Source organism: Lygodium microphyllum, unplaced genomic scaffold, assembly GCF_053477565.2.
Source record: "Lygodium microphyllum isolate KBCC unplaced genomic scaffold, Lygodium_microphyllum_v1.1.10 scaffold_83, whole genome shotgun sequence".
Classification (NCBI taxonomy): domain Eukaryota; kingdom Viridiplantae; phylum Streptophyta; class Polypodiopsida; order Schizaeales; family Lygodiaceae; genus Lygodium; species Lygodium microphyllum.
The window spans coordinates 24,563-38,516 of NW_028229566.1; the positions used below are offsets into that span (position 1 = coordinate 24,563).

At 41.3% G+C, this 13,954-nt stretch overlaps 1 protein-coding gene across 1 annotated transcript in view; it reads left to right on the forward strand.

The window, feature by feature from the left end:
- Positions 1-13,954, forward strand: part of LOC148008688 (SUMO-activating enzyme subunit 1B-1-like) — a 67,411-nt gene that overhangs the window by 22,860 nt on the left and 30,597 nt on the right. Inside the window, exons 3-7 of the mRNA XM_087674073.1 lie at positions 10,484-10,676; positions 10,846-10,925; positions 11,035-11,154; positions 11,314-11,367; positions 11,561-11,627. Coding sequence (XP_087530199.1) covers positions 10,484-10,676; positions 10,846-10,925; positions 11,035-11,154; positions 11,314-11,367; positions 11,561-11,627 — 514 coding nt within the window. The remainder of the gene's footprint in view (positions 1-10,483; positions 10,677-10,845; positions 10,926-11,034; positions 11,155-11,313; positions 11,368-11,560; positions 11,628-13,954) is intronic.

Below are 13,954 nucleotides of genomic sequence, written 5' to 3' on the forward strand. Positions count from 1 at the left end.
AGGATTGAGAAGTGACCTTCATCTTGTAAACCCATTTGTATGGTAGGACTTTCTGCACTTTTGTCAAATTCACCAAATCCCAAGTACCATTCTTCTTTAGAGATTCCATCTCTGACAGCATAGCTTTATGCCATTTCTTACTGTCCTCTCTATCCATTGCTTCCTTGAAGTATGACGGTTCACCACAATCTGTCAGCATGACATAATTTGCAACATAATTTGTACCAGGAATAGACCTACCTGGCTGTTTGGTATTTTTGGTCGACATACGCACCCAATGATTAGTGTTTGCTAGCTATTTAGCTTGCAAATTTGCATTAACAGCTTGCTGTTCAAATGGTTCCACATGCTGTCCTGCCTGTGCTGGCTGCTCTAGTGGCACAGTTTCTTGCTGAAACTGTAGTATATCATGGGCAACTTCTTGCTCGATTTATCAAGAGTATGGCTGTCATAACTCCCTCTGCCCAAGATCCATGAGGTAATGCATCATGAGACATCATGGTATGGACCTTCTCTTGATATATTGCCCAGTGTCTCTGAGCTATGTTGGTTTAATTAGCCTTTTGAGGTATGCACACGCACCTTTGAACCATGTCTTACGTCGGGTCCTTGAGCTTTTTAGTAGACCATGTCATGATCTTCCTTGTGGTGTATCGCTTTCACTTATGTATCTCCTTTACAAAATCATTGTACGGGACTAGACATTGCCTCTTAGAGGTAAGACTTGCTCCTCTTCTTTTTCACATGTTTCATTTCACGAGTTCAGTTACCCACGATCCGAAGGGGGGATTTGATAGATTTATTTATTCCTGTATGTGAACACACATCATTGTGTGTAAAAGTATGTGCACCTTTTACTCTACTTAGCATTTAATAAGGGTCAAAGGTGTCGGTGGATATCTCAGCCTATATATTCAAGCCTTATCACTTGTACTTTCATCACAACAAACTATGATATCAATCTATTCAGATTGTTGTGTACTTGTAAGAGCGCTCTCTCTCTCTCTCTCTCTCTGTGACTCTCCAGAGGGTCTATAGAGACACTTGGACACATTACATTCCTATACTTTGGATAGTGGGCTTTCAGTGAACCTTGGTAAAACCAAGGCGATGGTATTTAATACTACACCACATTGGGTGAGGAGATCAATGCCTAAATTCACATATGGATCTGAGGAATTGGAGTATGTGGATTCTTTCACATACATGGGAGTCTTATTGACAGGGCCCATCTTTTCTATGCGAGAGGCAACAGACACTAGACTGACTCGCGGATGCACAACACTAGGTGGTTTGGAGAGGATATGCTCACAGGTGCAATTCCAAGAATCCCGCACCAAGCTATGGCTCTTCGATACACTGGTCACATCCACACTACTTTATGGAGTACAGATATGGGGGCCCAATCTTGACCACCATAGCAGATCAAGGCACACTTATGACGGATGGAGGTCGATGGAGAAACCCCTAGTGTCCATGATATCAAGGATGATCAGATGTAAGGCTTCAGTGCCACATGAGATCATCAGAGCCGAGCTAGTAGCTACACCGATTGTGGTAGGATCCCTCACCTGATTGGTCGCATACATACATAGTCTATGGGACTTACCCAGACACAGATATGCATGGTTGGCCCTTGAGTCCTCTAGGCAACTTGCTAGAGAGAGTGATACTTCATGTTGGTATGCACAGATGTCGGCCTGGTTTGAGCTGCATGGCTTTAGCATGGACAAGTTACCCCCCTTTCAGTACTCCCTTGATGCACCATCTCTTGATGTGAGCAGGTTAGAGATTCGCAAGATCATCAGGATGGATCTTACCTAGTTGGATATCAGGCGGACATGGTTGATGCCAGGGGAGGAGCTAGGAACAAAGATGGCTTTCTACTGTGAGCATTTCCTTCACACTACTGACGATGGATTTATTGTTCGCCTAAGATACATGGACACCCACCTTTCCCATGGGATCAGATGTACTATTGGCTAGTTGGGCACCTCCTCACATCTGCTAGAGATTGAGATTGGTAGATATAGATCCATCCCACCAGAGGAGCGCATATGCCAGATATGCCAATCAGAGCCAGAGACAGAGGAGCATTATTATGCCACTGCCCAGCGTATTATGAGGTCTGTGGTCGTTTCCACTGTCTCTTTAGAGACGGATTTGGACCACTATTGACAGTCATGGATTTTATTGATCAGCGATGCCTTGGCCTCTTTCTTCTTGAGATACGACGGCTTCGTGACATGCGCCTCAGGAGTATAGTTGCTCCAGGACACCGAGGCCCTTCACAGAGGTAACCCACAGACTTCTTTGCAAAGGAGACTCAGAAGACTTTAATACAGTTACAACCACAGTCCACATGAAAGCCTCTCCCACTGCCACAGTCCATATACAGACAAGGAGTATTGATTGATCGAGCCATTCAGCTTAGTCGATCCAGACGTCGTAGGTCTTGACACAGACACCGATGATACCTTCATAGGCGGATACAAGGGATTATTGCTCGGGCTAGAGCTAGGCCCTCCATACCCACATGAGATTGTACCATTTGAAGCTCATTGTTACTAGATAGAGCTCTATGTTTACACATAGCCATAGTTAGTTTCCTTTCTTATTTTTCTTTGTGCTACATATTTTGCCTAGACAGTTGTACCATCATACACATGATTGTAACTCATGGTCTCATAGGCCATTTTGGCCTTTTGTAGACGTTAATATATTATTTCATTTCATTTCATTTCTCTCTCTCTCTCTCTATCCCTCGCTCTCTCTCTCTCTCTTTCCTCCCGCCCTCAATCATGGAGCTTTCCCCTCCATTTCCTATTGGTCCATCTTCATGAACTCCATATGCAATAGGTAGCATGGACTCCATATGCAGTAGGTAGCGCAATCCCCCTTCCCAAGTATCTGTGCCATGAGTGCGGTGGATCCTTGATCTCCCCCTCAATGAGTGCCTCATAGTATCTCTAACTAGTGTAGTCATTACTGTCCCCTAGGCTAGTCTCTTAGGAGTCCTAGGTAATCCTTAAGAATCTTAGGCTAGTTTCCTTTAGGCTTAGTCATATTTTTTTAGTCTTCTTTTGCATTCACTTATCCATACAAACTTGTTGCATTGTTTTTTCATTTAGCTCTCATTTTCTGTTTTGTTTTGTTTCGGGCCACCTCGCTTTTGACCTCTATTTTGCAAATTTTGATCTCTTTTGTAGTGTTTTGTATTTTATTGTAGGGCTAATATGCATGTTTGCACTGGTCCTTCTTGGTTGGATACATGAGATGTGCATTGTTTCTTTATGGTTTCATTTTGCTCGGGAGCATCTCTCTCGTTGCTATCATGGAACCGACTTTACCTTGCTTATCTAGTTGGGTGCTTTATCCTCATCTTCATCTATTATCATGGTTGTTAGCACCACATGAAGATTGACATAAGGCTCTTTTTTCTCCTTCAACATTGCCATCTAGGGTTGAGAGGGGGTTCCTATGACATCAGTCTTTTCCCCCTGTTATACCTTCTCCTTTGCATTGTATGATTTCATCATGTTTGTAAAGGGCACTGAGGCAAGTGAACAAATTTTCCACGAGGGGCATTGTTTAAGTGGCACCTCCTACACGTGTATTCTTACCATATAGCACATTACTCTATGCATCTCATTATGCAGAGCACCCTTGAGTGGATCTTTAGCTATCTCCACCGACGGTTCTCACCACCTTACTTCTTAAACACCCTTTTTCTCGTCATCGAGACCTCGAGTGGTTGGGTTAGCTTGTTTGTTTTGTGATGTGGTGAACCCAAAACAAATAAGCTGACCCAAAACAAACAAGCAATGGCAAGTGCATATTGCCAATTCTTGCAACATCACATACATAGTTGTCCCCCAAGTGGACAATACCATGTCTACCACTACTATAGTCAGAGAACCACTCACAATGTGGTGTTACATGGAATGAAGCACTTGAATCAAGAATCCAAGTGTGCTTGCCATCATTAGAATTTGCAATCAATGACTATGCACTAAAGGAAGAAGCAAAGAGTACTTCCTTGCCATTGTCACTCTCGTGATTGGCTACATTGACTTCCCTATTTTCACACTTTGCAAGTTGGTTTTCCTTTCTCTCATCTTTGTTATCATCAATGCTTTTGCCCTTGTCCTTCCCTTTCTTCCACTTAAAGCAATCCTATTTGAAATGCCCTTTCTTGCCACAATGATTGTAGTCTACATTTTTCTACGAGACTTGTACTCGTTTGCAGCAAGACGTGCATTGTACTATGGCAAGGATTGAGAAGTGACCTTCATCTTGTAAACCCATTTGTATGGTAGGACTTTCTGCACTTTTGTCAAATTCACCAAATCCCAAGTACCATTCTTCTTTAGAGATTCCATCTCTGACAGCATAGCTTTATGCCATTTCTTACTGTCCTCTCTATCCATTGCTTCCTTGAAGTATGACGGTTCACCACAATCTGTCAGCATGACATAATTTGCAACATAATTTGTACCAGGAATAGACCTACCTGGCTGTTTGGTATTTTTGGTCGACATACGCACCCAATGATTAGTGTTTGCTAGCTATTTAGCTTGCAAATTTGCATTAACAGCTTGCTGTTCAAATGGTTCCACATGCTGTCCTGCCTGTGCTGGCTGCTCTAGTGGCACAGTTTCTTGCTGAAACTGTAGTATATCATGGGCAACTTCTTGCTCGATTTATCAAGAGTATGGCTGTCATAACTCCCTCTGCCCAAGATCCATGAGGTAATGCATCATGAGACATCATGGTATGGACCTTCTCTTGAATAGTCCTATTCATACGCTTTGCAACACCATTTTGGGGTGGATTAGAAGGGGCAATGAGCTTCCTTTTTATCCCTTTGCTGTCGTAAACAACTTGAAATGCTTTTGTCACATATTTTCCACCATAGTCAGAGTGAAGACACCTTAATGTCTTGTTGGTCATATTTTCAGCAAGTGCCATGAATTTTTTAAACTTGTCCAAGGCCTTGTCTTAATGACAAATTGGATAAACCCACACTTTGCGTGTGGCATTATTAACGAAAGTGATAAAGTATTTATTTTTCCCTAGAGACAACCCTAGCATTTTACATACATCTCTCAAGCATAAGCATGCCGGTGTCACCTCCACGACCAAAATTGATAGATGCTGCAACACCACAAACAGTGCCGATTAGAGGAAGAGATTTTAGTCAATCTATGATGTAAACCCTAATTTACAGCAAAAATTAGGATCTTCATAGCGCCTCAAGATACATACTTGGAATTGAGAGTCTAGGACTTGAATTCCAATACCTAAAATTGAGGAATTTCAAAGAGATTCAAGAGGTCAACCAGCCAATATGAGACTTGGGGTTGAATTTGTCTTTCAAGGAGCAAGGTAAATGCCAATCCCCAAGCAAATCAAGGGGCAAATTGGCTTGGAGTTGAGCATGCTTGCCAAAAATACAATGATCACAATGGTCAAAATTAGCATATCTCAAATATGACAAATAATCCAAGCGTGTGAGCACTTTCATTCCAATTTGACTCATGTGCCCCAATCAGCTATGCCACAAAGACACACTTGGCTGCTCGGTTATGGCGACAACATGATCACACACACTAGATACATGTAATGGATACAGAGTATCACTTTTAGAGCCTTTAGCAACAATCCTATAGCCCTTACATATCTTCCATTTGCTATCCCCAAAAGTGGTGTGATAGCCTTTATCATCTAGCGGCCTTGTGCTTATCAAGCTCTTCTTGAGCTGAGGTACATGCTTTACATTATGCCAAGTGAACACTGAACTGTGTTGAAATGCTAGCCCATAAAGACAAAGGCCCATAAAAACCATGTTGAAATGCTAGCTATACACAAGTGGTCAACACCATGTCTACCACTTCTATAGTTAGAGAATCACTCACGATGTGGTGTTACATAGAATGAAGCACTTGAATCAAGAATCCAAGCGTGCATGTCATCATCAGAATCTGCAATCAATGACTGTACATTAAAGGAAGAAACAAAGAGTACATCACTGCCACTGTCGCTCTCATGACTGGCTACATTGACTTCCTCTATTTTCACACTGCTCTTATTTGCATGTTGGCTGTCCTTTTTCTCATCTTTGTTATTATCAGTGCTTTTGCCTTTGCCCTTTTCTTTCTTTCACTTAAAGCAATCTCGTTTGAAATGCCCTTTCTTGCCAGAATGATTACAGTCTACATTTTTTCCACGAGACTTGCTGCATGCTTTGTTCTCAGAGTTATACCCTTCTGCTAGGATTTGCCTCTAGTACGCAGTGCATTGGAAGACTTGTTTGCTGAAATCCTAATTTTTAGGCAAAGTGCATGGCAAAAATGTTGCCTTGAACTCCTCATCAATGTGGAACTCCAAAGCAATCAGCTGGTTAAAAATAGAGTTAAACCCATTCAAATGTATAGACATGATTGTACCTTTCTTTATATGAAGGTCCATCACATTTTTAATCTGATATTGAAAGTTCTATGGTAGAGCGTGCAAGCTCATCTAACTCATCCCGCTCATTTGATCCATGGTTGCTGGTTTTATCCCTTTTGTCTTTATGGGCTTTACTTGTTTCTTCTGCACCAAGACATTATAGCATTGCTTTTGCCATATGGCAAAGTTGTGTGCATCCTCAAGCTTCTTAATGTGCAAAAGATTGTTGCTATTACTGCTACCACAACAAATGTGAGTCCAACTGTCACACAAATGACCAAGGTACGAAGCAGGTACCAAACAATAATGAAAAAACAAGTAATTACAGAAATTTCAGATATGCAAATCAATTTTCAGAGGTATGAAATGTGTGCTACAGCATGGCACAAGCAATTGCAGTTGTGTCATGGGCTAATACATCAATTTCATGAGAATGCCCCAAATTTTAGCTGCAATTTTTGCTCCAAATGTTCCTCATGCACAAATTTGACTCACATGGTCAAAAGGCCCAAAGTTTCTTTGCTCAAACTACTCAAATTACATCAAACATAACTCGAGAGTGGATGCACAAGCCAATTTTGCTAAAATTTCACAAATTTTGTAAAAGTGCAAAATTGTGAGGGATCCAATGTGTCAAAATTTCAAGAAATTGTACTTGTCCCACTGCAATCTTTGCTATTACATGAAAAGTCCAAATTTCAGAGACTCCAAAGCATACAACATTCCACAAATTTTTACTCAGCCGAGTAAAATTTTCAAGCATATGCCAAAACCCAATTTTGAGGAATAAATTCAATCTTAATCTCTCAGAATTGTCAAATGGTGCTTACACCCACGTGACAGCCTGGGAGAAATTGACCAAGGATGAACCTTTGAAGAAAAAAAATGTGAGTTTTTTGCTTGGGAAAAAAAACCGTTGATAATCGGTCGGGATGTTGCACGCTACGTGCACCTGGGGATTGCTGCCGTTTGCTTGTATGACACCTTCTTGCTTGTCATTGCTTGCTTGTGTTTGCCTATTGCTTGAGCTGCCCGACTTGCCTGTCACTTCCGTGTTGTGGTCTGCTTGCAAGTAGACTACGACTTGCTCTTGATTGCTGAATAGTCCAGCGACTTGCTGTGTCATAGCTTGGACAAGCTCTGGAAGCGCGATCGCAATAACCTTTAGCTTTGATTATAATTTATGGTGGTTGATGTGCGGTGAAGGTTCGATATTCAGCAATAGCAATGATGAATAGAAAGAGAGAGAGAGAGAGTGAGCAGCAGTAGAGAGTGAGATGCACGATGTGTGGGTACAAAAATGAGTGTACCTCTTTTAGGTTTTTGTGATAGTTATATGAAAAGTACAAGTGCTAAGGGTGTGCTCACACGTGAGCATGTATAAAAGGCACAGTGGCCCTTTATGCCCCCACAATTTAGGAGGGTTCTTCCATGTCTATAAATAGACAGGCTACCCATCATTCAGTCCCATCCTCGTCTTGCCAGTTCTAGTCATCAGTCCAGTTCCCCTAGATGTCCAGCACCTAGCGATTGCTGCTACATGATCTACAGCTATCGCCTAGTCTCCCATTATTGCTGGTGATTAGGTTCCATCATCTACATCAGGTCGTTTTTGTGTTTACAACACTTTTCTTCATCAGCCTTTGCTTTGACTGGTAGTTGCTGCACTCGGGATTTGTCTTTGGTGGACAACACTCATCAACGCCTCCCTCAGCCCACTCTCACGAGAGCCACAAGCTGTTGGACAGCTTTGCCCTTGAACATCTTATACATTCTTTTCTTCATTTACAACATTTATTCATTCACTTCAGAGTTCTCTCTCTTCTCTGTTTGTGTTTGTGTGTTTTGCATTTTGCGGTTTGAGTTTTGTGTTTGATTTTTTTCATGTCACTATTTGAGTCTTTGTGTTTCAGTTGTGGTGGTACTTTGTGTTTCCTCATTGCAAAGCTTAGCATATCTTCATAGAGTGAGTGTTACTGCTGACATGCTACGTCCTCTAGTAGATACCCCTATTATCTTGGCGAGAATCTTGCCCACAATGTTTTGAGGGATCTCCTTTTTAGAGCAATGCCTCTTCATCTTCAAAAGATATTGAAGAGGTCGGGTCTTGCCACTTGAATAGTGCTTCTTGCAATATTTGCATGTCCAATGGTGGGAGTTGGACTTCTTTGTATGCTTCACATGGATGTCATGCAAAAAAGTGAAGGCCTCATGCCTCTAGCCCATCATGATGCTGATGGAGGCTTGAGAGAGAGAGAGAGAGAGAGAGAGAGAGAGAGAGAGAGAGAGGGGCTAGATAGATTGAAATTTGGTGCTTGAAGAGGGAGGGTTTTTTTTTTTTTTTTGGGGTGGGGGAGAGTGTGAGAGCTTGCCTAGGTTGATACTTATAAGAGGGAGATTAGAAGGTTGAATGCTTGCTGGTTTGGTATGGAAGAATGGAGGGGATGAGCTCCTTTTATAGTGTGGAGAAGGGCCAAGGCTATCGCAGGTGGAGAAGAGTGGAATCCAAGAGGGCTGGAATCCAAAGGGGCTGAAATACAAGGGGCTGTTGGAGGTGGAAGGGCTGAAGTGTGTGAGAGGGTGGCATAACCTAAGGGGGACTGGGGGTGTGGACAGCTGGAAAGGGTCTGGGGGCATGTGGGATCCAAAGCCCCTTGGCTGGGAAAAGGCATCAAACAGGTGGGACATGCAGGTGAACGTGGGTGTTTGCAAGTCAATACTCCCCTGGACATGGCCAGATGTGGTGGAAGAAAGCAACCCTTTTTTTTGTATGAATCTGTACAGTACCATATGGTACGGTTTGTATGGAACAAACTTCTTTGTACGATGTATGGGGGCAACTATGAAGCTTCCCTTGTAACTTAGCTACTAGCACTAGAACTAAGACACTTTGGCTCTGATACCATGTCAGAATGGTGTGGAGCAATGGAAGCAAAGAGATAGAGCTGATAGCATTGCTGTAAACTTAAAGAACTGAATAGAAGAACAAGAGCACATAAACTCAAAGAGAATGAACTCGGGTAATGAAATCCATACACCAAGGCACAAGAGTGTGTACAAAGGCATGGGGTGTGGGCAACCAATAAAGTGCTCCCAGTTTCCCTCTCCCCAATAAGGTGTAGTGCACTCGTATGAATGAATATGTAGTGAGGAGAGAGAGCCGAAAATAGGCTGTGGAAATACATCAAAAAGAGCAGATTGGCTAGTGTTAAATGTAGCCATAAATTCAGGTTGGCCAGCATTAAATGCACCACCTCAGAAACACAATGCACTTTGGCTATGAGCCTTTCACCTAAGATATGCACAATGCTAACAGAGGTACCACTGGAGGATATAGATGATACTAGCATACACCAGTCCTGGTTTTTTCATAGATCCATGAGGGACATCATGGGATGAAATGAATCCTCTTCTTTCTCCACAATTTGTCATGTCAGTTTCACACGTGTTGGCTTTGCCATATCTAGTAGCTGTATCATTTCCCTAGTTTTTATTATTTAGTCCAGTTACAGCTTGTTCCTAGCTAGATGTATTTCTTTTTTATAGTCATGTTTTCTTTAGTCTATCCACTTCTTTCTCTTTTTGTTGCTCGTTTCTCTTTTGGGGCCACAAAGCCAGTTATTCCCTTTTGGACAGAATTGAATATGAACTTTGGCTCTCGTATAGTATTTTACTTGGAGCATCAAGGAAAAAGGGCAGGCAGAATTAGAAAATTGTGGAGAAAAATATATTTCTTTTCAGCCGCCAAACCACATGGGGCCGCCCCCCCCCCCCCCCCCCCCCCCCAAACCCACAAAACCCATCAGCATTAATCTTTCTTTTTAATCAATGGAAATTTATGAGCATCTTGCAAATTGTATCCGACTTTGCCAAAGGTAGCAAGATAAATTTACATGGACTCAATCGAGTGAATATATACGTGCTGATTAGTTTTGAAAAGCTTGCAGAGAGCAGTTGTGTAGACAACTTAGTATATGATTAATCTGATGAACTCTTACTAAAAATGTTCTCTTTTGTGTCTCTGGTGCAGTTGTGCAAAAATATTGTTTTAGCAGGGATTGGAAGCTTGACCCTGATGGATGACACTTCTGGTGGACTGCAAGTTGATTCGGCTATTTTTTTAATTCCTGCGGAACAACTAGAAAGTGACAAAGATTCCATTACGATATGTGCAGAGTCCCTTAAAGACTTCAATCCCATGGTGCATGTCTCAGTAGAGAAAGGTGGATTAGTCCTGCCTTTTGGAACATTGCCAATCAAATTTTAACCACTATTTGGAGATTTCTAATGCTAGTTTTTGACTGTACATGACTTTACTCCAGGTTGTTTGACAGACAAGCCTGCAGAGTTCTTGGATAATATCAGCTACTTTTTGACTGTCTTTTACTGCAGGTTGCTTGACAGACAAGCCTGCAGAGTATTTGGATAATTTTGATGCTGTAGTAGTTGGCCGTTCATCTCTTAAGTATCGGGTAGGTGAGGACTGTTTTTATTGACTTCTTTATTGAGATTTATCCTCCAGAACCTTCTCTTGATGTTACCTTCTGATGTTTATGGTTTTTTATTGACTATGATTTACAGATATCTGTGAATAACCTTTGTCGCAAGAGAGCCCATCGAGTGGCATTTTATACAGTGGATTGCAGGGGAGCTCTAGGGGAGATGTTTGTGGATCTACGGACGCATGCATATGCATTGAAGGTGATAATCAAAACTTCTTACATGTCATGCATGCCTTATGTTCAAGTAGATTGTCTCTAACAAATCATTGCTCCACAGTGGTAAGAAATTTTTTGAATTGTTCATACAGCAATGTGCTTAGTTAGAAAATCCCTATGTGTCTTCTGTTTATTCTGTTAGATGAAGGATTCAGAGATGGTATGCCCACAAGAGCTACTCTTTTCTAGTCTAGAGGTAAGGCATTCCACGTTTCTACAGTTGTTAATTGATATGTCATCTGCGTTGTTTTCCATATAGCATGTAATCCTGTTGTTTATGCTTGTTTTAAGCAGGACACACTTGCAGTAAGATGGAAGACCCATTAATACTATGTCTTGTGCATTGTTTACTATATAACCTGGAGTCTTGTTCGTTTTCATTTAAGCAGGAGACACTTGCAGTAAGATGGGGGACCTTGCCAAAGAAGACAACAAAACTTTTCTTTGCAATGCGAAGTATGTTGTATTCTACAAAGTCTTTGTTTCTCCTTTCTGTACACTGCTTGCAAAATGTTGACCAACTTTGAGTTTGTTCCATGTGGCTACTCAGAGAGATGTATCAGACTGTGCTTTGATAATCATCAAAAGATTTTCAATCATGTGTCAGCCACTTTTAGTATGTTCCATGTGGCTTTGAAGAGAGAAGTATCGGACTTTGATTTGATAGTTATCAAAACTTGTTTGATCATGTATCAGCCAATATGGGTGGAGATGTTTCATTCTCTCGTGTTAAAAATTCTTTTCAAACTGAAGGGTTTGATTAAATAGAAGAGGCATCAAGATACCACACATGATAAGCTGCCTATCTCCTTCTTGTGGATGTGCAGCAAAAACTTGAACCCCAAGAAAGTCCTTGGGCCTTGAAACCAGCCCATCTCTTCATCAACACTGTTACATCTATGTGTTCCTTTTGTAGTTGTTCCTATGTGAATATCTCTCTCTCTCTCTCTCTCTCTCTCCCACAGAAAAAAAGAAGAAAAAATGGAGGTAGGGGCATGACATCATATTGTTATCTATATTGGGATGGTGGAGGACACTTGCCTGCTTCCAACCCACTGGATCTAGCACAACTGACTATGTGCTTAGTTCCATTGAGACGGTGGAGTTAGTAAGATCCTTCACCATTCCCCCTTGCCCAATTGGAGCAGACCACACCTACATGTCCCTCACTATATCCTCTTCCTCGCTCCCACGGGCTCCAACCACTGCCTACACCCAGCCCAGTACCTTCTACCTCATAGATGAGCTATTTGACATATAGCACCACTATGTATATGCCATGCTTTCAGAGTTTGTGAGCACATTGCTTCTCTAGGGACATTCACCTCTCAACTCCCCTCCATCCTACACTCTACCTCCCTCCTGAGTTTCCCACACTCTAAATGCACTAGTGGCTTTGCATGGTATGGGACTATGCCCTAGAATTGATGGTATGATGATGAATGTAGGGAGCTATGCAGACATCTTGGGATCGAGAGGGAAGTAGGATCTATTACTAAGTGTGAGGCTCATAGGCAGATGAGGACTTTGACTCGTCATAAGTGGTGAGCGTATAAGCAAACTTAGTATTGGGACTTGAACTACTTATTCATGAGTTGAGATGCAACCATAGTCTGGCATAGACTATAGGAGCCATGTTGCCCTACACCTATTAGTAACCCAGAGATATGGCACTCAAACGTAGGAAGGCTAATGGTGTACGACACCAGCCGTCGATTCCTCATGCATTGAAATCTTATGTCCTATCACATTCACCTTCTTCACATAGGATATGGTGAAGAGAGTGATAGAGCATCTACATCATGGATGATCGATGGACATATAGGTATACAAGGCGAGCATTTCATTCATATGTTTTGCTCCTTTTGTGTGATGTTTGGATAAACTTCACCTTCTCTATATTGATGTTGTGAATACATAGAAAAAAAAATATCTATCATCTTTAGAATTGGTATTCAAGAGTCAAAGTCCATAACTTATTAGGAAAACATAAATGTAATCTCTCGCATTGGCTTGGGATGAATAATGCTTTCTCAAGTAGTTGGAGGTTGCAGTGGCAAAAGATCAATCTATGTAATTGAGCAATGGTAAGCTTATTTCTTTTCTTTGTATGGGAAAGAGTCTAGGTACTTCAATTTTTCTCACAAAAGGGCTTGATCTATAGTCTTATGAGAGTATAGCAATGCAGTTCTATAAATCATCATTCAAATAGAAACACAAACAGAGCCATAGGAATCAAACTATGCAGTGATGATTAATTACATAGATGATATTGTGTATAATAAAGAATTCTTGGGATTGCAAATTACCAATGTAGGAGTATAATTTCTATACTTTTCTCACTATGAGATAAACTGAAGTTCTCATTGCAGAATGTTAAGATATCATCCTCAATCCTTTGAAGTATGGACATATCACCACCTTTCCTCTTAATTATATATTCCATGAATCCCTCCTCTAGCTCCTCACTCTCTCATAGCTCATAGTCTTGCCAAAGTGATTGCAGAACATGACTATAATTTGAGCAATCCTAAACATGTCAATATTGAACAAACATGTGAAATGTCAATTCAAGAACGGTTATTCAAATTTCACATATATAACATCAATTTACAAAATAAATAGTTACTTGTCTAAGGGCAAAAAGTTGTACTTTTTGGGAGTTTCTCCTATCTTATCTATATGCTCATAAAGGAGACCCATGGTGCTACCCTCCACGTGTCGGTGATGTGTAGCCGTTTAGTGGTGCACAAGATAGTTTGAAAGCCTCGACTTTCATTCAA